This window comes from Coregonus lavaretus (genome assembly GCF_964263955.1).
Source record: "Coregonus lavaretus genome assembly, chromosome: 17".
NCBI classification, from domain to species: domain Eukaryota; kingdom Metazoa; phylum Chordata; class Actinopteri; order Salmoniformes; family Salmonidae; genus Coregonus; species Coregonus lavaretus.
This window is the reverse complement of record NC_140004.1, coordinates 23,027,687-23,048,498: the sequence shown is the minus strand read 5'-3', so window position 1 is coordinate 23,048,498 and position 20,812 is coordinate 23,027,687. Positions and strand designations below refer to the sequence as shown.

Genomic DNA, 20,812 nt, shown 5'->3' with positions numbered 1-20,812 from the left:
GCCAAGAAGACTCAAGGCTGTAATCGCTGTCAAACGTGCTTCAACAAAGTACTGAGTAAAGGGTCTGAATACTTATGTAAATGTGATATTTCAGTTTAGTATTTTTAATACATTTGCAAACATTTCTAAACCTGTTTTTGCTTTGTCATTATGGGGTATTGTGTGTAGATTGATGAGGAAAAAAACAATTTCATCAATTTTAGAATTAGGCTGTAATGTAACAAAATGTGGAAAAAAGTCAAGGGGTCTGTATAGTTTCTGAATGCACTGTATCTATTTGAATTATAATTCCCGAAGTTCAGGGATAGATTGGCCAATGCTATCATGTATGTACAGTGGGGAGAACAAGTATTTGATACACTGCCGATTCTGCAGGTTTTCCTACTTACAAAGCATGTAGAGGTCTGTAATTTTTATCATAGGTACACTTCAACTGTGAGAGACAGAATCTAAAAAAAAAAAAATCCAGAAAATCACATTGTATGATTTTTAAGTAATTAATTTCCATTTTATTGCATGACATAAGTATTTGATACATCAGAAAAGCAGAACTTAATATTTGGTACAGAAACCTTTGTTTGCAATTACAGAGATCATTAGTTTCCTGTAGGTCTTGACCAGGTTTGCACACACTGCAGCAGGGATTTTGGCCCACTCCTCCATACAGACCTTCTCCAGATCCTTCAGGTTTCGGGGCTGTCGCTGGGCAATACAGACTTTCAGCTCCCTCCAAAGATTTTCTATTGGGTTCAGGTCTGGAGACTGGCTAGGCCACTCCAGGACCTTGAGATGCTTCTTACGGAGCCACTACTTAGTTGCCCTGGCTGTGTGTTTCGGGTCGTTGTCATGCTGGAAGACCCAGCCACGACCCATCTTCAATGCTCTTTACTGAGGGAAGGAGGTTGTTGGCCAAGATCTCACGGTACATGGCCCCATCCATCCTCCCCTCAATACGGTGCAGTCGTCCTGTCCCCTTTGCAGAAAAGCATCCCCAAAGAATGATGTTTCCACCTCCATGCTTCACGGTTGGGATGGTGTTCTTGGGGTTGTACTCATCCTTCTTCTTCCTCCAAACACGGCGAGTGGAGTTTAGACCAAAAAGCTCTATTTTTTGTCTCATCAGACCACATGACCTTCTCCCATTCCTCCTCTGGATCATCCAGATGGTCATTGGCTAAATTCAGACGGGCCTGGACATGCGCTGGCTTGAGCAGGGGGACCTTGCGTGCGCTGCAGGATTTTAATCCATGACGGTGTAGTGTATTACTAATGGTTTTCTTTGAGACTGTGGTCCCAGCTCTCTTCAGGTCATTGACCAGGTCCTGCCGTGTAGTTCTGGGCTGATCCCTCACCTTCCTCATGATCATTGATGCCCCACGAGGTGAGATCTTGCATGGAGCCCCAGACCGAGGGTGATTGACCGTCATCTTGAATTTCTTCCATTTTCTAATAATTGCGCCAACAGTTGTTGCCTTCTCACCAAGCTGCTTGCCTATTGTCCTGTAGCCCATCCCAGCCTTGTGCAGGTCTACAATTTTATCCCTGATGTCCTTACACAGCTCTCTGGTCTTGGCCATTGTGGAGAGGTTGGAGTCTGTTTGATTGAGTGTGTGGACAGGTGTCTTTTATACAGGTAACGAGTTCAAACAGGTGCAGTTTATACAGGTAATGAGTGGAGAACAGGAGGGCTTCTTAAAGAAGAACGAACAGGTCTGTGAGAGCCGGAATTCTTACTGGTTGGTAGGTGATCAAATACTTATGTCATGCAATAAAAATGCAAATTAAATTACTTAAAAATCATACAATGTGATTTTCTGGATTTTTGTTTTAGATTCCGTCTCTCACAGTTGAAGTGCACCTATGATAAAAAATTACAGACCTCTACATGCTTTGTAAGTAGGAAAACCTGCAAAATCGGCAGTGTATCTAATACTTGTTCTCCCCACTGTATGTATGTGTATATACACTGTGTACTAAACATTAGGAACGTCTTCCTAATATTGAGTTGCACCCCCTTTTGCCCCTCAGAACAACCTCAATTTGTTGTGCATGGACTCTACAAGGTGTCGAAAGCGTTTCACAAGGATGCTGGCCCATGTTGACTCCAATGCTACCCACAGTTGTGTCTAGTTGGCTGGAATGGTGGTGGACCATTCTTGATACACACTGGAAACTGTTGAGCATGAAAAACCCAGCAGCGTTGCAGTTCTTGACACATTCAAACTCGTTCGCCTGGTACCTACTACCATACCCCGTTCAAAGGCACTTAAATATTTTGTCTTGCCCATTCACCCTCTGAATGGCACACATACACAAACCATGTGTCAGTTATCAAGGCTTTAACCTGTCTGCTCCCTTTAATCTACACTGATTTGAAGTGGATTTAACAAGTGACATCAATAAGGGATCAAAGCTTTCACCTGGTCAGTCTGTCATGGAAAGAGCAGGTGTTCCTAATGTTTTGTACACAATGTATTTTGTATATTAAAAAAATAGCATGTTTTCATCAGCTTAATACAAGTAAATTGTGAATTCGAGGTGTGATCACAATCTGAGTCAAATAAAATATTTCATCAACTGACATCAATATCACAATTGCACAAACCAGGAAGAACAGTAATATAGTTATTACATATTACAAAAACGTAGTTCTGTGAAAGCGCTCAGCACCTGCCCAAGTCATTAGTATATAAAATGGAAAAATTAATGTAGCGGGTTGAATCAAGGTAATTCTTTTTCACCCATCCTTATTTCAAACAGCAGTGAAACAAGTGTTTTTTCTCTCAAAAAAACTCCCTGTGAGATCCGGCCAGGCAACTGATAGCTTTGTTATTTTGACATTTAAAGGTTAAACATATATCCAAATGTCATACTCTATCTGCAACAAGTGGAAGAATACGGCCTTTGCATTTCACTGAGATTTGAAACATCTCTAGAGCAAAGCTGGATAAGTAGTATACTGCACCAATATTGACAGTTGCATTTGATTTGCTAGGTTTTTGTTGAATACCTCCAAAGTTTATGCATAGATAAATTATGATTCTCCAAACCATTCCCATGGATGAAATGCAAATATCGGTGTGGTAGAGACAGTTTTGTTGAAAAGATCAGAATGTCAGATTTTGTTTAGACTTATATGCAGGCCTAATCTTATCTTATTTCAATCACTATCCAGACAAAATGTTTTTATTGCTATTAGGTCAACATGTGCACCTCTATAATGATAAAATATATAATCTGTTTTAGTTTTTTCGTCTGTGTAGCCTAATCTAGTGAAACTCATAAAACATTGCCTCAGGTAATCAATTTGAGAAAGGCTACATGAAACAATTATTAAAACTGTGCTTCAATTAGCCTTGAGCCCACTATTGTGTGTTCAGAAAGCTGCTATCAAAAACTCCAACTCCCAGACTCACTTGCTGTGACGGAGACATGACCAACCAATGATAATTCACTGAAGACGTTTTATTTCGAGGTGTGCTGAATTAAGAGACGCTTCTTGAAAAAGGTTGTGCTGAAACAAAGTAAACGATCTTCGGGATTCAAAGGATTATTTTCCAATGGGTAAGTTATTTTTTTATGTTAAGCACCATCAGCTTTCATTGTTTTAGCTGGAGAAGCATCTAAATGTTTTGGCAAAAGCACACACGTACTTATAATGATGGTGTAGACTGGAAATTGTGCCACTGTTTAATAACGTTTGCAATCAGACAACAGCCTATTGTTTTTTGTAACGTCGATCACACGTTCTAATTTTCATAATACGAAATAAAATGTGTTGGGATGTTGTGAAATTGCGCTTACTGTAGGCTACATTACCTGGGGCAGGTAGGCCATTTTAATGATGCAAGTTAACTGACAACATTTTTAATAGAGAGATAAAAGATACATACATGTACGTACATACATGACAAGGAAAGATTATTAAATAAACTTTATTTTAAAAAGCACTAAGCAGAAACACTTGAAATACCTATTTCAAGCAATATACATTTACATTTTAGTCATTTAGCAGACGCTCTTATCCAGAGCGACTTACAGTTAGTGAGTGCATACATTTTTCATACTGGCCCCCCGTGGGAATATATAAATATTAGGAGCATTCCTAATTACTGTTTTGGAAAAAGTAATTAATGAAAGAATATATGGGCTGATAACACTGGAATACAACCCAGATATGGTCAATTACAATTTATCAAGACTTAAGCAGGTTAGTTTAAACTGTAGATTAATTTGAGTGAGATATAAAAATACTTGTGGCACATTGTAAGTACCTCAATTACATCTCTTTTTCTTTAAAAAAAAAAGTCCTTCATACATTGACCAAAGTACATATTTGAACAGATGAAATAGAGAAGTTCTATAGAAAGCACGATTCATGCTGTAAACCACAGCTCAGGAAATGGCTGATCTCGAAAGAGAGGCATATATTGGGTGAGGAAGAGATACGAATGTGGGTGTTCATGGACAATGACACATACGTTTGACAGTTGTCAGGATGGAACATTTACATTTTAGTCATTTAGCAGACGCTCTTATCCAGAGCGACTTACAGTTAGTGAGTGCATACATTTTCATACTGGCCCCCCGTGGGAAACGATCCGACAACCCTGGCGTTGCAAGCGCCATGCTCCTCCAACTGAGCTACAGGGGATGTGGACCGATTCGCGTTCAACCTTTTTATGTCTTATACATTTGTATCAGTAATAAGGCTTTTCTCAGGCAGCTAACAAAGACATGTTGTGCCTAAAAATGATGGAGGGGTTTGGCCTTGGGTTTGGTGTATGATCATTTGATTTAATATATTCACCAAGACATGCAAATGAAATACTGAAAGTCAAATACAACAGTCTGCCTTTTACATTACATTTCTAATTTTCATTGACGTTGTAATGCTTTCATATCAGGAAGGGTACCACATAACTGCGGTTAGACTCATAAGCAGGAAGTGGTTTTGTAACCATGTGGTTTTATATTAGAACTGCGTTGTCTTTTGTCGGTACTGGAGTGTGTGTTAGTTTACAAAATATTCAGTAATAGATCACAAGTGTACTTGTTCTTGCTGCTTGCACAGGATTGGAAATGCAACCATAGGGGAACTAAATAATCAGCTTTTCACACACGTAGGGTTTTATTGTGTCTTGTTCTGGATCACCTGGTCTGACTGATGATGAATATGGGACACACACAATTTTTTGATTATGATAAACCCATGCCCTGTATGGAGTGGAGAGGGTGCTCTCGCATAGTTGTGACTGTTTTTTCCCTGTGTCCTGTGGCAGTATTAGATCCTGAAAGGGAGCGAGACACCAGTCAGAGACCAGTCAGGGAGGAGGGCAGAGGTGTGGAGGGGACACTGAACCAGGTGAGACAGTACACTGTCATTTATCACTCATAAGGATTCCAGGCAGCTTGAGACACTTTCAGTACGCTCACATCCTTAATTTCTTATTTGTGTTTCATTTCCCCACTGCTTTCAGTTCTCTATTTCTTCAAACATCAAATAAGCATGGCAAATATTAGGCTTGTGTAAAGGGGTGAATTTTCTCAGAATAATGGTGTGTTCTTCATTACAGAAGTTGTAAAATAACAAAACCACATGTAACCTCAAGTCACATGCATGTCTTCTCTGATATGTCTGAATTCATGTGTAGGCATACAATTTGATAACACAAATATATCTACAGGGAATGATTTATTCAAATAAATAAAAAATAATAGAATGTGATATACAGAGGCTACCTAAAGTCGAGGGTTTGTTATTGATTAGTGTATTTTATGTTGATGTTTTGCGTATGTTCATTGTGGTATAAATTCACAATTTTGTTTTGTCCTCATCATCATAGGAAATAATATTGCTAAGTGTCATGTTGCAATATCACAAATCTGATCGTTTCAGCATGTTCACAAATGAGTAATAGGAGGAAGGTGATTATTTTATGTGGGAGTTAAGTGGCGTGTGAAAGAATATACGTACACATTTCCCTGTAATTGCACTATCTATCTACACATACAGAAACTGCAGGAGTTCCACTTAGACACAGTTCTGGTAATTGAAGATTTTAAAATAAAAGTTAGAGCAGAGAAGCATCAAGACACTGATCTGAGATGAATGCCTGTGGTTTCTGTGGTGACAAGTGGCCTGTTGATTGCATCAATCAATGTGAAAGTCTTGTTGACACATTGACATCAACATCTCCTACGCCCTTTTCCAAAATGTGAATGTGGTGGAAATGTAGAGGCTGTTTACTGACAGTCTTTCACAACGATATTCATGCTTATTTTAGTGTGTGGTTAACTGTGATGTATATTGTATGCTGGGCTTTATGACTCGGACTGCAGTTGTTTCCTGTATGAAACCAATGTCACATGGCGCTGACTGACATCTCTCTGTTTTGTGGTCCAGCCATGAATAGAATACATTTATTCAATATAGTATACATATAAATAAAACAACTGGCTTGCTTATCTTATAATACTTACTGTAAACCTGTTCAATAGTCATATGCAACTAATGCATTACGTTGTTAGAAAAATACTATTGAATCATTTCTGGAAATGTGTTGCCCAATATGACTAATCCAAATTCCAGTCATAAATGCTTTGTCTTTATTCTTAAGAACTTTACATGATATCTCATTGACTAACAGATTAGATGTGAGGATGGCTGTGTATGGCATTAACGATTATTCTACAACTTTGTAAAAGCACTTAACCAAAACATTTAATATTTTGGTGAAAATAACCTACAATGCAACGTAAGTCATCTATCCATAGCAAGAGAAAGAGTTGCAGCTGGCCAGTCAAGGCAGGAAGAAGAAGAAGAAAGTGAGAGAGTATTGCATGGTTGGAGGCTCATGGATGAAAGATAGACACGGTTTTCAGCTACAACACCCTATGGGACAGCTGTATAGAGCTGTGAGTCAGTCAGTGCTATCCCAAATAGGGGCCTACATCTTCACTATTACTCACCACTGGCTCCCGCTTCTCGGAACAAGTAACCACAGAGAGGAACCTGATTCAATAAGAAACTCTGGTTGAGTTTTGTCTACAGTGCAGCATACACCACCGAAACAAAATAGTCTCTGTATTTGGTGATTCAGACTGGGATATTGTATGTTTTCATTTTCTGCTCTCATGTGATGTAAATGCAATAAAAAATATCAAACCTCTACACTATCAGTCCATAACCCTGTGCAAATTGAACCTGTATGCTATTGCACAACCGATAAACCGATATTGTCCCTTTCAGAATTTGGACTGTTGCCAAAAATAATAGTTTTACTTTTCAAATATTTCTAGTACAAATTATGATACGGTGTCAGCAGTTTTGTGAATTTCAGCTTCCTATACTTTTGTAATGTTAGTAAGTGTCCAGTTTGATCAGTTTAAAGTGTCATAGACACTTCTCATCCCGACGAGTGCAGTGAATGTGAGGACATTTATCTGGTGAGCGCTGGGGTTAATTTCTGCTTGCCTCTACTGTTTCATTTCTCATTTGGTATACACTGCATGTTGTGACTTTTCTCCTTTCTGCTCATTAGTGTTTGCTTACACAAAGCTTAAACAGAGTAACCTCCTATTTCAACATAATAATCAATTCCTGAAATATGCCTCTGAAAACAACTGTCTATGCTGCAATACTGATAATTGCAAACAGATTTTTTTTACCTCACTTTTTTTTTTATTGAACAGATTCTAATCATATGAACTACTTCCTAGGCTACTCAGTCTGTCATTTCTAAATTACATTCATCCCATTCACTTTCATGTCAGTGGAAAATAAATGTATAACAAAGGGCTTGTGAGTAAAGACTTTGGGGGGGGGGGGGAAGGGCCCTTTCATACTGTGTAACAAAAACTATTCATGCCTTCATATTTGATATTACCAGGTTTAGACCATATGTCTGTTGGTTTCCCTTTGTACAGGATGTATGTTTACTTATTGAAAGGGGTGGTAAAAGCCAACTCAAATTCTAGTTATCCAAGAAAGGACAAGTAGTCTGAGAAAAGACTTTGTTGCAATAAAAAAAAGAAGTGTATTTCCTATTGTATGATTGGTTTATTGCTCATTGCAGTTCTGTTTTGAAGAGTTACAGTGGGGAGAACAAGTATTTGATACACTGCCGATTTTGCAGGTTTTCCTACTTACAAAGCATGTAGAGGTCTGTAATTTTTATCATAGGTACACTTCAACTGTGAGAGACGGAATCTAAAACAAAAATCCAGAAAATCACATTGTATGATTTTTAAGTAATTAATTTGCGTTTTATTGCATGACATAAGTATTTGATACATCAGAAAAGCAGAACTTAATATTTGGTACAGAAACCTTTGTTTGCAATTACAGAGATCATACGTTTCCTGTAGGTCTTGACCAGGTTTGCACACACTGCAGCAGGGATTTTGGCCCACTCCTCCATACAGACCTTCTCCAGATCCTTCAGGTTTCGGGGTTGTCGCTGGGCAATACAGACTTTCAGCTCCCTCCAAAGATTTTCTATTGGGTTCAGGTCTGAAGACTGGCTAGGCCACTCCAGGACCTTGAGATGCTTCTTACGGAGCCACTCCTTAGTTGCCCTGGCTGTGTGTTTCGGGTCGTTGTCATGCTGGAAGACCCAGCAACGACCCATCTTCAATGCTCTTACTGAGGGAAGGAGGTTGTTGGCCAAGATCTCGCGATACATGGCCCCATCCATCCTCCCCTCAATACGGTGCAGTCGTCCTGTCCCCTTTGCAGAAAAGCATCCCAAAAGAATGATGTTTCCACCTCCATGCTTCACGGTTGGGATGGTGTTCTTGGGGTTGTACTCATCCTTCTTCTTCCTCCAAACACGGCAAGTGGAGTTTAGACCAAAAAGCTATATTTTTGTCTCATCAGACCACATTACCTTCTCCCATTCCTCCTCTGGATCATCCAGATGGTCATTGGCAAACTTCAGACGGGCCTGGACATGCGCTGGCTTGAGCAGGGGGACCTTGCGTGCGCTGCAGGATTTTAATCCATGACGGCGTAGTGTGTTACTAATGGTTTTCTTTGAGACTGTGGTCCCAGCTCTCTTCAGGTCATTGACCAGGTCCTGACGTGTAGTTCTGGGCTGATCCCTCACCTTCCTCATGATCATTGATGCTCTACGAGGTGAGATCTTGCATGGAGCCCCAGACCGAGGATGATTGACCGTCATCTTGAACTTCTTCCATTTTCTAATAATTGCGCCAACAGTTGTTGCCTTCTCACCAAGCTGCTTGCCTATTGTCCTGTAGCCCACCCCAGCCTTGTGCAGGTCTACAATTTTATCCCTGATGTCCTTACACAGCTCTCTGGTCTTGGCCATTGTGGAGAGGTTGGAGTCTGTTTGATTGAGTGTGTGGACAGGTGTCTTTTATACAGGTAACGAGTTCAAACAGGTGCAGTTAATACAGGTAATGAGTGGAGAACAGGAGGGCTTCTTAAAGAAAAACTAACAGATCTGTGAGAGCCGGAATTCTTACTGGTTGGTAGGTGATCAAATACTTATGTCATGCAATAAAATGCAAATTAATTACTTAAAAATCATACAATGTGATTTTCTGGATTTTTGTTTTAGATTCTGTCTCTCACAGTTGAAATGTACCTATGATAAAAATTACAGACCTCTACATGCTTTCTAAGTAGGAAAACCTGCAAAATCGGCAGTGTATCAAATACTTGTTCTCCCCACTGTACATGTTCAGTAATAGTATGCATTCCTGGAATTGGATTTACATTTCTGTATTTTCTCTCCCTCTTTTGTCGATCTGGTGGTCTCTACCGTAGAATTCTGCAGCAATGGAGATTTCTGACTCGGCCAGTGAATGTGAGGAGAGGCCCAGTTCTAGCCCAATGGAGACAGAGGAGAGGTCCTTCATAGCCAGTTTGCACTGTTTCATGAAGGACCGAGGCACACCCATTGAGAGGATACCACACTTGGGCTTTAAGCAGAGTGAGTCCATGCTCAAAGCATATAGCCATAGCTTTATCACCCAATCTCTATCTGCATACATTATTATATAGATTCATTTCCTCTGCTCTTCAGAGCACCTCAGTCTCGAGCATAGTTTGAAGTAAATGCATGTGTTAAGACCATTTCATCATACTGTAGCTTCATAGTGAACAATATTAATTATAGAATTGTGCCCCATGGTGTTCAAATGCATATGGTTTCTACTTGCAGTTAACCTGTGGAAAATCTACAAAGCTGTTGAGAAGCTTGGCAGTTACGACTCTGTGAGTACACCCATATATAGTACAGAGTAGTTCTATATGTTCACCAGACATAGGTTGTTGCTGTTTTTTTACACTTTACCTGATTGTTGATCATACATACAGAGGCGGCAGCTACTCGCATTGTATTTTTTTTTATGTTGTCAAAGATATCATGCAGTTTAGCATCTTGTGTGGCACATTAGCTTTAGTTAATGGGATGTAAACATGACTGTTCCCACCACACTAAGAGCCGAGTCCACACTAGGCTGTCAACATGAACCTGGCCATGTAGCCTACCGTTCTACTGCTTTGTTCTCTTTGGCTGAATGAAGTTTCCATTCTGTGACGTGTACACGCTCAATGCGCTGAGAGAGGAAGGGTTTCTCTGAAATGCCACTTGAGTCAGATTTCACAGGAGCTTGGTCAATAGGACCTTGTTCTCTATTTTAGTAATGGGCCATTCATTTAAGCTCCCTCCATATATTTTTAATTAGTTCCAAAAGACAGATTAAACATTGTCTTATACTGTGCGTCAAATATATGAATGGATACGACTAGTGATTCTGGATTAGCGTCTTAAAGGTGTGTGTTTGCTCACTATGGTGTATGTCCCAACAGGTGACATCGCGGCGGCTGTGGAAGAATGTGTATGATGAGCTGGGCGGCAGCCCAGGCAGCACCAGCGCTGCTACCTGCACCCGCAGACACTATGAGAGGTGAGGCCAAACACTGCTGTGCTCCCGCTAACCTGTCAGTAACATCACTCCATCTCTACATGTTTTCATGGTGTCATCTGTTTGTGTTCCATACAGGCTTGTTTTACCCTTTGAGAGACAGTTGAGGGGGGAGGAGGACAAACCTCTGCCTCCGAGCAAACCACGCAAACAGTACAAGAGGAGTCCAGATGGCAAGGGGAGCAAGTCTGAGGTCAAGAGGAAGAGGCCCCATCTGGAAAAGGAGACAGACTCTGAGGTACCTCACCTTGTACCTGTTAGTGGCCATTGTCATAACAAAGTCACTTCCTGTTCTCTATTACTCCTGCCTATGTACCCCACCTGTATGAGTGGAAATTACCTCTATATGTTGTCTTGTTACAGGGCCAGGTACATTCTACTCCATTGTCTTCATGGACTACTCCATCTGAAAGGCTCCACCCAGACCATCCTCCACCAAACAGTGAGACTACCGTGTGTGACGACCTCTCTTCCTCAGCATGCACCCTATCTCACCCAGCCCAGGGCCCTACTTCATGCCCCTGGAGAGGAAGTCAGCTCCAGTCTGCTGCTGCAGATATCATCTCTCCTCTGGAGAAGAAGAAGCGTATGGCCCAGGCCAGCCTGAGCCAGTCCCAGGACTCCCAGACCCCCAGACAGGGGGACTGTAAGGGCAGGCCCTCTGTGATCCACTGCTCCCAGTCCCCAGGGCTGCTCCCTCCCAGCCGGACACGCACTACCTCTGAGGGCTCTCCTCTCCCTCCGTCGTCCTCCTCCTCCCGTAGCCCGTCCCCCTACTCCATCTCTTCTGAGGACTGTCCAGCACTAACTGAAGACAGGCCGCCAGTACCAAAACCAGAAGTACACGTTCATTTTTCCAGCAACCCTATATCTGCCCACAGTGGGGTCCACAAGCCTCGGACCTGCAGCCCTGATGTCAAGGAATATGTTGGCTTCCCTGGAGGACAAAGAGATTTCCCTCAGGTCAGCCCCCTACCAGTTGAAACCGTCTCTATCAAAGGTCAGAGTAAAAACTCTGTATGGAGCCCAGTCTGCAATGGGAGTAACAGACGTCCAGCTCACCAGATACACCCACCAACGTCTTGCACATATACTGTTAGATCTTGCTTGGTTCCATCCACCTCCAGTTTCACCAAGGTTTATCCCAAGTCTATGGAGTCTTTGCGGCCTATACCCTTTCAGCCAGGTTACACATTCCATCAAAACCCAAATAGGCCCATGTTGCATGATGACGGTCTGATCTATAAGAAGAAACTACATATGGTCCCTCGACATTATCAGATGGAGAAAAAGGAGAAGTCCAGGACCATGTTGCCCAAGCCACTTCCAACTCAACAACCTGTGTTCCACCCTAATGCCAGCATTCCAGTGTCCTACCTCATCCCAGCCTATGACAGGACAAGGGGAGACTCTGGGCAGAAGCCACCTGTACACCCTCTCTTTCTACCTACCCACGTCAGACTGTCCCAGTCCCAGACCAACCCTATGTACCGCCATGCCCCAACGGGACACACCCATACTTCCTCTTATGAGCCTGCTCTCTACTCCTATCCCTATCACATTCCTATGTGTAATCCCCATACTGGATACAGCATCACTGGTGTACATTATCCTCACACCAGGCTTTGATAGCCCAGCCTAACTCAGAGCCTATTGACAATGTGACAAGTCAAACAGAGGTAATGACAGTACCTGCTTCGTTCTAGACATTTTCTAAACTTGCCTCGAACACCGCTGCATTCAATGTGAGTGATCAACAGAGAAACATTGTTGTGATTATTATGCTGAGATGTGCTCCCCTCCATGGCAACTGACAGAATTGCACTAATAAAAAGGGCTAGACTTTCTGTATTTGTAACAATAACCTTGAGGTTTACTGCTATGCACATGTATTTTTTATGGTATGATCAAATCATTTTACATGGATATAATATATGAAACAACACAGATTTATTTTTCTATTTCTGAATAAAATCTAAAATAATTCCTGTCTTATTCTAGTCTGCATTCTTTGGTAAGTAAATAACCATGGTCATTTTTTTTTTTCTACAATATTTTAATTCATTTTGAGCTAAATTAAACTTCAAATAAAGACATGATCCATGATAATTTTTGAGAAATGGGACATGTAGCACTTGATCCATGGAAAGTAGACCACTATTCATTAATGAAATATTTCATAAATGTCCACAGCTCAAGACAGAAAGCCTGAGCTGAAATAAACACATACATTTGTGCAAATTATACTTTTATTGTATTTCCTGTAGGCTATGAGTCGGTAGGCATAAACCTAACACTGCGCATTAGTTGCGCACGTTTGAATGTCTCCGACGTCATCACGCATTGCTTTCAGTTGGCGCGAACTTTAACCGGAAGTGTGCGTTTCCTGTTTGTTGTGTCTGTGTTGTGCAGTCGAAATCGAGCTTTACAGTGTTGTTATCTGTAGCTGTAATGTAGAATGTTAACATTCTGCGTAGTTCATCAGAGTACCAACGTTTTCTGGTCAGCTGCTGAATATTTATTGTAAACTAAGCAAGTCAGCTTAAGAGCAATTATGTCGGATGCGTTGTCTGATGATCATGATGCCAGCGACATGAGCGGAGGAGATGACGGCCAAGAAGATGTGATGACTCCATCGGAACTGATTGGGAAACTGGAAGAGGTAACTAACTAGCTAGCCAGCCATATTCACTATACTGTAGCCAGACATATATGTTTTGCAATGCACAGATCCTGTCAAAACAAAAAGCGTCATTGTCACTGCTCCTACGCTATCATAAAGTGGACATTGTGTGTGTGTTCCTCTGTCCCCAGGCCTGGCTGAATGAGAAGTTCTCTCCTGAGCTTCTAGAGAACAAGTCAGAGATGGTGGAGTGTGTGATGGAGCAGCTGACTCACATGGTAAATGGTGGTGGGGTGCCTCACATAACGGAGGGGTGCAGCAGCTGTGTCTCTGTGAGCATTGAGGTTCCAGTAATAATAATAACAACAACAGAACTACTACCTTGTGTGATTCTGTTGACAGGAGGCCAATCTGCAGCGGGTTAGGAAGGGTGATATGAAGGCCAGTGTCCACCGCATGGAGATTGACAGGATCCGCTATGTCCTCAGCAGTTACCTCCGCTCTCGCCTCCAAAAGGTAACAACAACCCAGCATGCTGTTTGATGATCTTCTTATGAGAGGGACTATAAATCAATGCTCAAACTGACACCTTTCTCTCTGGTCCTCTGTTGCCTGTGTAGATTGAGAAGTTTTTCCCTCATGTCTTGGAGAAAGAGAAGTCTCGAGCGGAGGGAGATCCTTCATTCCTGTCTCCAGAGGAGTTTGCCTTTGCCAAAGAGTGAGTGTTATGGTGATGTTGTCGCTTTTAGTTATAATGACTGTAGTTGGAGGAAAGTCTGTGCGTTGTTTGAATGTCTTATTTACTTCCATTATTATTATTATTATTATCATATGTGCTGTGTTCCATCTCTTCCATTCAGATATCTGGCCAACACAGAGACCTATCTGAAGGCTGTAGCTCTGAAACACATGCCCCCAAATCTACAGACGGTGGATATGCCAAAAGCAGGTGAGGCCTGGCAAGATATTATTTACATGATTTACTATTCCAATATTCTGATCGGCTGCTTGTAAAAAATATCAGTGGCATGTTTACTGTGCATGGATGGAAGCATTGTATTCTCTTGTCACATGATTAACTCCCATGTGTAATGATATGTACCCAGTGCCAGAGCCCTGTCTGGACTCCTTTGTGTTCCTGCGTGTGAGGGAGAAACAGGAAAACATCTTGGTGGAACCTGAGACAGACGACCAGAGGTACAGTATCACACATGATCATTGGACTGATTGATGGGTGCCACAGCTTCACGAGAGCAGCTCATTTTAATTTGGAATAGGCTTACTGCTATCTCACTTTGTTGATAATGTATCAAGATTTAAGAATAGAAGTCTGATGAAGAGTAGGTTGGTTATTTATGCAGTATTCTGTAGATCCAGTAGGTGGTAGCATATGTCTGTATAAATGTGTTTTCTATTTACTGTTACTGTCTGCAAGAATATATACCTGCTTACTCCACGGACATTGTATTGTTATTTATTGATATGCCTGGTCTCTTGCTATGAAATAATTTGACATTTTTTGTCCAATATTTTCTTCCAGAGAGTATGTTGTGGATCTTGACGAGGGTTCTCAGCATCTGATGCGGTATCGCACTATAGCACCTCTGGTTTCAAGTGGAGCAGTACAGCTCATTTAATTGTCAAGGTACTCAACTAATAGGCCACACTGATTTCCCTGATATCTAATCTATGACACACACACATCCATACTGTGTTTTTAAAATATGTTGGAGTGTGCATGATTCAAATCAAAATCTTACGTAGACTGCTTTGTACTGTCATCATTTTTATTTTTAGCCTTCGCTTTTTGCCCTGAACATGGTCTCTTGGCAACTAACCAAGTTGGAAATTCTCTCTCTTAGAACATTTGCTTGAACAACGCATTACCAACACAACAATGAGGCAATTTCCCACTGAACTGCAACAGAACAGGCAGTATATTATGTTTGCAGATCTGTCTCTGTAATAACATAGGCCTACTCTATTTGGGCTGTTTTAGGTGCCTCTTTCCTTGGTTCAGATGCAGTTGTTAGTTTCCAGTTGTGATGGCGGATGACCAGAGGAACACTGACTCCCTTCATTGAACATTGACTACATTGATTGAAGTACATTGAGGAGGGCGATATGGACATTATTTGTGGACTACCAACTCTTCAAGAGCCGGGCATGAACTGGAATGTCTGCAAATATGTCACTGACTTGTCAAACTGTGTTACGTACCTGAGGACACTCCTTTCTCTCACATGAAGCCTGCTTATAGTTATAATGATGATTGTTGGATACATAGGAGGCTATAAGTGAGAGAGACTTGAGGATGACAGGAATACATGAATGGCACATCATGGTGTCTACATGTACATTATAAGGTTGAGAGGTACAAACAAATATAGTGAATGTATTGATTTCAACAGTGTGTTTGTTGCTTCTACAATAAATGTGATTTGAATGGTGTATAGAATGTCTCGGTGGTCATATACAGTGTACACATATCATTGCCATTTGCCAAAGGAAAAGAGAATGCTCTTGCTTTCCAACCACAGTGCAAGCATGAATTTGTATTTGGCATGCTGCCTCGGTCATATGATGTGGTCTATTTCAAATCTGGGTGTGAACAATATAAATAAAGGTGTAGATTTATGTTTATAGACAGACTGATATTAATACTTTGACTCCATGGTATGATGTAAAGTCCCCTGTTTTGGGGACCTGCGTGGTTCTGGTACCGGTTCCGATCGCTTAAATTGATATGGACACCATAGATCAAAATGGCTTGCATTGAGCGGTAGCCCTGATTCTGTCGGATACAGGAATATGTCTCTTCTGTCTGTGTGAAGCAGGATGTGAAATCTGACACCACTTGAAGCTGGGATGTCCCTCCTACCATTTCATTTGCTCTTCCGACTGTCCATCAACTTCTGGCTGAACCCTACGTCACAGCCACTAACAACGCATATGCCTGAAATCCTTACATCGTAACGCAGCAGGAGAGTGGTTTCGTCGCTGTAGCACATTCAGAGATCGATTTATAGCCAGTAATATAATTAATAGATTTTAAACAAAAACATAGACGGAAAAGATTAATATGAGATGAAAGGCAAGTTCCTATCAAGTTCAGGAAGCCAAGCTAGAGCTCTGAGATGTTCACAGTGATGGGGGCAGACGTTTAGATCAAGAGAGACATTTAGAAAATATGCACACTTTCTCTAACACTAAATATACAAATATGTATTTTACGGTTATAAGGAAGGTGAAATCTTATAGTTAGTCGTTTTATAAATTGATTATACTATATTTAGAAAAATATGTAATTTCAAGTCTTATTCATACAGTTTTGTTGAATAGGAAATGCAAAAGTGACACCTCAGCAATTTATAAAAAAATTCTTGGCGTATGCAGCGTTATTGTTTATGGCGCTCTCATGATAAATAATTACTTTTGGGGATTACGTAGACTACATTTTCAATTACATTTAGTTACATTTAAGAGATTAAGTCTTTAGCAATAGGACCTTGTCTTACATTGCCCCCAGTAAATAATGGTTGATCAGCCATAAGCTGTGCACCAATGGTCCGCAAATACACCATCTGTTTGTAGTTAAGAGGAACACGCCTGCATCATTACATGCATTAATTTTACATACATCCAATGACCCCCAGTATCCCTCTCTTTCTATGTATCAGTAAAAACATCTCAGTTGTTTGACCATTTATGAAAGGTCATGCACAACTATATACAGTACCTTCAGGAAGTATTTATACCCCTTAACTTATTCCACATTTTGTTGTGTTACATCCTGAATTCAAAATGAATTAACAACACCTCATAATGACAAAGTGAAAACATGTTTATACACTGCTCAAAAAAATAAAGGAAACACTTAAACAACACATCCTAGATCTGAATGAAATAATCTGATTAAATACTTTTTTCTTTACATAGTTGAATGTGCTGACAACAAAATCACACAAAAATTATCAATGGAAATCAAATTTATCAACCCATGGAGGTCTGGATTTGGAGTCACCCTCAAAATTAAAGTGGAAAACCACACTACAGGCTGATCCAATTTTGATGTAATGTCCTCAAAACAAGTCAAAATGAGGCTCAGTAGTGTGTGTGGCCTCCACGTGCCTGTATGACCTCCCTACAACGCCTGGGCATGCTCCTAATGAGGTGGCGGATGGTCTCCTGAGGGATCTCCTCCCAGACCTGGACTAAAGCATCCGCCAACTCCTGGACAGTTGGTGGATGGAGCGAGACATGATGTCCCAGATGTGCTCAATTGGATTCAGGTCTGGGGAACGGGCTGGCCAGTCCATAGCATCAATGCCTTCCTCTTGCAGGAACTGCTGACACACTCCAGCCATATGAGGTCTAGCATTGTCTTGCATTAAGAGGAACCCAGGGCCAACCGCACCAGCATATGGTCTCACAAGGGGTCTGAGGATCTCATCTCGGTACCTAATGGCAGTCAGGCTACCTCTGGCGAGCACATGGAGGGCTGTGCGGCCCCCCAAAGAATTGCCACCCCACACCATGACTGACCCACCGCCAAACCGGTCATGCTGGAGGATGTTGCAGGCAGCATAACGTTCTCCACGGCGTCTCCAGACTCTGTCACGTCTGTCACGTGCTCAGTGTGAACCTGCTTTCATCTGTGAAGAGCACAGGGCGCCAGTGACGAATTTGCCAATCTTGGTGTTCTCTGGCAAATGCCAAACGTCCTGCACGGTGTTGAGCTGTAAGCACAACCCCCACCTGTGGACGTCGGGCCCTCATACCACCCTCATGGAGTCTGTTTCTGACCGTTTGAGCAGACACATGCACATTTGTGGCCTGCTGGAGGTCATTTTGCAGGGCTCTGGCAGTGCTCCTCCTGCTCCTCCTTGCACAAAGGCGGAGGTAGCGGTCCTGCTGCTGGGTTGTTGCCCTCCTACGGCCTCCTCCACGTCTCCTGATGTACTGGCCTGTCTCCTGGTAGCGCCTCCATGCTCTGGACACTACACTGACTGACACAGCAAACCTTCTTGCCACAGCTCGCATTGATGTGCCATCCTGGACGAGCTGCACTACCTGAGCCACTTGTGTGGGTTGTAGACTCCGTCTCATGCTACCACTAGAGTGAAAGCACCGCCAACATTCAAAAGTGACCAAAACATCAGCCAGGAAGCATAGGAACTGAGAAGTGGTCTGTGGTCACCACCTGCAGAACCACTTCTTTATTGGGGGTGTCTTGCTAATTGCCTATAATTTCCACCTGTTGTCTATTCCATTTGCACAACAGCATGTGAAATGTATTGTCAATCAGTGTTGCTTCCTAAGTGGACAGTTTGATTTCACAGAAGTGTGATTGACTTGGAGTTACATTGTGTTGTTTAAGTGTTCCCTTAATTTTTTTGAGCAGTGTAGAAAATTTTAGCACTTAAAAAATGAAATACAGAAATGTCTCATTTACATAAATATTCACACCCCTGAGTCAATACTTTGTAGAAGCACCTTTGCCAGCGATTACAGCTGTGAGTCTTTCTGGTTAAGTCTCTTAAGAGCTTTCCACACCTGGATTGTGCAACATTTGCCCATCATTGTTTTTGTTTTGTTTTTTTTAACAAATATTCAATCTCTGTCAAATTGGTCACTGTCTTATTGATGTCACCTGTTAAATCCACTTCAGTCAATGTAGATGAAGGGGAGGAGACAGGTTAAAGAATGATTTTTAAGCCTTGAGACAATTGAGACATGGATTGTGTATATGTGCCATTCAGAGGGTGAATGGACAAGACAAAAGATTCAAGTGCCTTTGAACGGGGTATGGTAGTAGGTGCCAGGCGCACCGGTTTGAGTGTGTGCCTGTGGGAAGCATTGGAGTCAGCATGGGCCAGCATCCCTGTGGAACGCTTTCGACACCTTGTGGAGTCCAAGCCCTGACGAATTGAGGCTGTTCTGAGGGCAAAAGGGCGTGCAACTCAATGTTAGGAAGGTGTTCTTAATGGTTTATACACTCAGTGTAAGTCAAAACTGTAACTCAGCCACTCAGGAACATTCACTGTCTTCTTGGTAAGCAACTCCAGTGTAGATTTGGCCTTCTTTTAGTTTTTTTTGCTGCTGAAAGAAAGGTGAATTCATCTCCCAGTTTCTGGTGAAAAGCAGACTGAACCAGGTTTTCCTCTAGGATTTTACATGTGCTTAGCTCCATTCCGTTTATTTTTTATCCTGAAAAATCCTGTCCTTAACGATTGCAAGCATACCCATAGCATGATACTGTCACCAGTATGCTTGAAAATATGGAGAGTGGTACTCTGTAATGTGTTGTATTGGATTTGCCCAAAACATAACACTTTGTATTCATGACAAAAAGTGACTTGCTTTGCCACATTTGTTGCTGTATTACGTCAGTGCCTTGTTGCAAACAGGATGCATGTTTTGGAATATTAGTATTCTGTACAAGCTTCCTTCTTTTCAGTCTGTCAATTAGGTTAGTATTGTGGAGCAACTACAATGTTGTTGATCCATCTTCCGTTTTCTGCTATCACAGCCATCAAACTCTGTAACTGTTTAAAAGTGACCATTGACTTCATGGTGAAATCCCTGAGCAGTTTCCTTCCTCTTTCCAACAACTGAGTTAAGAAGGACGCCTGTGTCTTTGTAGTGACTAGGTGTATTAATACACCATCCAAAGTGTAATTAATAACTTCACCATGCTCAAAGGGATATTCAGTGTCTGCTTTCTTTATTTTTTACCCATCTACCAGTAGGTGCCCTTCTTAGGGAGGGCATTGGAAAATCTCCCTGGTCTTTGTGGTTCAGTCTGTGTTTGAAATTCATTGCTCGACTAAGGGACCTTACAGATAATTGTGTGTATGTGAGGTACAGAGATGAGGTAGTCATAAAAAAATATGTTAAACACTAGTCCATGCAACTTATTATGTGACTTGATAACAATTTTTTACTCCTGAACTTTTACTGAACAAAAATATGAAAGCAACATGTAAAGTGTTGGTCCCATGTTTCATGAGCTGAAAGATAAGATCCCGGAAATGTTCCATACGCACAAAAAGCTTATTTCTCCAAAAATGTGTGCACACATTTCTTTACATCCCTGTTGGTGAGCATTTCTCCTTTGCCAAGATAATCCATCCACCTGACAGGTGAGGCATACCAAGAAGCTGATTAAACAGCAACATCATTACACAGCTGCACTTTGTGCTGGGGACAATAAAATGCCACTCTAAA

The 20,812-nt window shown here is 41.5% G+C and overlaps 2 protein-coding genes across 2 annotated transcripts; both read left to right on the top strand.

Annotated features, from left to right (window-relative positions):
- The first annotated feature begins 5,287 nt into the window (after positions 1-5,287).
- LOC311144263 (uncharacterized protein) lies at positions 5,288-12,944 on the top strand. The gene is made up of 6 exons (XM_084180274.1): positions 5,288-5,365; positions 9,797-9,962; positions 10,194-10,246; positions 10,844-10,941; positions 11,038-11,197; positions 11,323-12,944. The coding sequence occupies exons 2-6, from the start codon at positions 9,809-9,811 to the stop codon at positions 12,586-12,588; spliced, it is 1,731 nt and encodes a 576-aa protein (XP_084036400.1). The 5' UTR covers positions 5,288-5,365; positions 9,797-9,808; the 3' UTR covers positions 12,589-12,944.
- Positions 12,945-13,309: 365 nt separating this feature from the next.
- Positions 13,310-16,226, top strand: gins4 (GINS complex subunit 4 (Sld5 homolog)). The gene is made up of 8 exons (XM_084180199.1): positions 13,310-13,621; positions 13,774-13,860; positions 13,985-14,098; positions 14,203-14,300; positions 14,443-14,531; positions 14,689-14,779; positions 15,123-15,227; positions 15,582-16,226. The coding sequence occupies exons 1-7, from the start codon at positions 13,514-13,516 to the stop codon at positions 15,217-15,219; spliced, it is 684 nt and encodes a 227-aa protein (XP_084036325.1). The 5' UTR covers positions 13,310-13,513; the 3' UTR covers positions 15,220-15,227; positions 15,582-16,226.
- The last annotated feature ends 4,586 nt before the right edge of the window (positions 16,227-20,812 follow it).

Excerpts from the sequence above, each read along its gene's own strand:
- LOC311144263 (XM_084180274.1), top strand. The coding sequence starts at position 9,809 with ATGGAGATTTCTGACTCGGCCAGTGAATGTGAGGAGAGGCCCAGTTCT. Across the intron at positions 9,963-10,193 it reads ACACTTGGGCTTTAAGCAGA|TTAACCTGTGGAAAATCTAC; the intron begins GTGAGTCCATGC and ends TTCTACTTGCAG. Across the intron at positions 10,247-10,843 it reads AGCTTGGCAGTTACGACTCT|GTGACATCGCGGCGGCTGTG; the intron begins GTGAGTACACCC and ends ATGTCCCAACAG.
- gins4 (XM_084180199.1), top strand. The coding sequence starts at position 13,514 with ATGTCGGATGCGTTGTCTGATGATCATGATGCCAGCGACATGAGCGGA. Across the intron at positions 13,861-13,984 it reads TGGAGCAGCTGACTCACATG|GAGGCCAATCTGCAGCGGGT; the intron begins GTAAATGGTGGT and ends TTCTGTTGACAG. Across the intron at positions 14,532-14,688 it reads GGTGGATATGCCAAAAGCAG|TGCCAGAGCCCTGTCTGGAC; the intron begins GTGAGGCCTGGC and ends ATATGTACCCAG.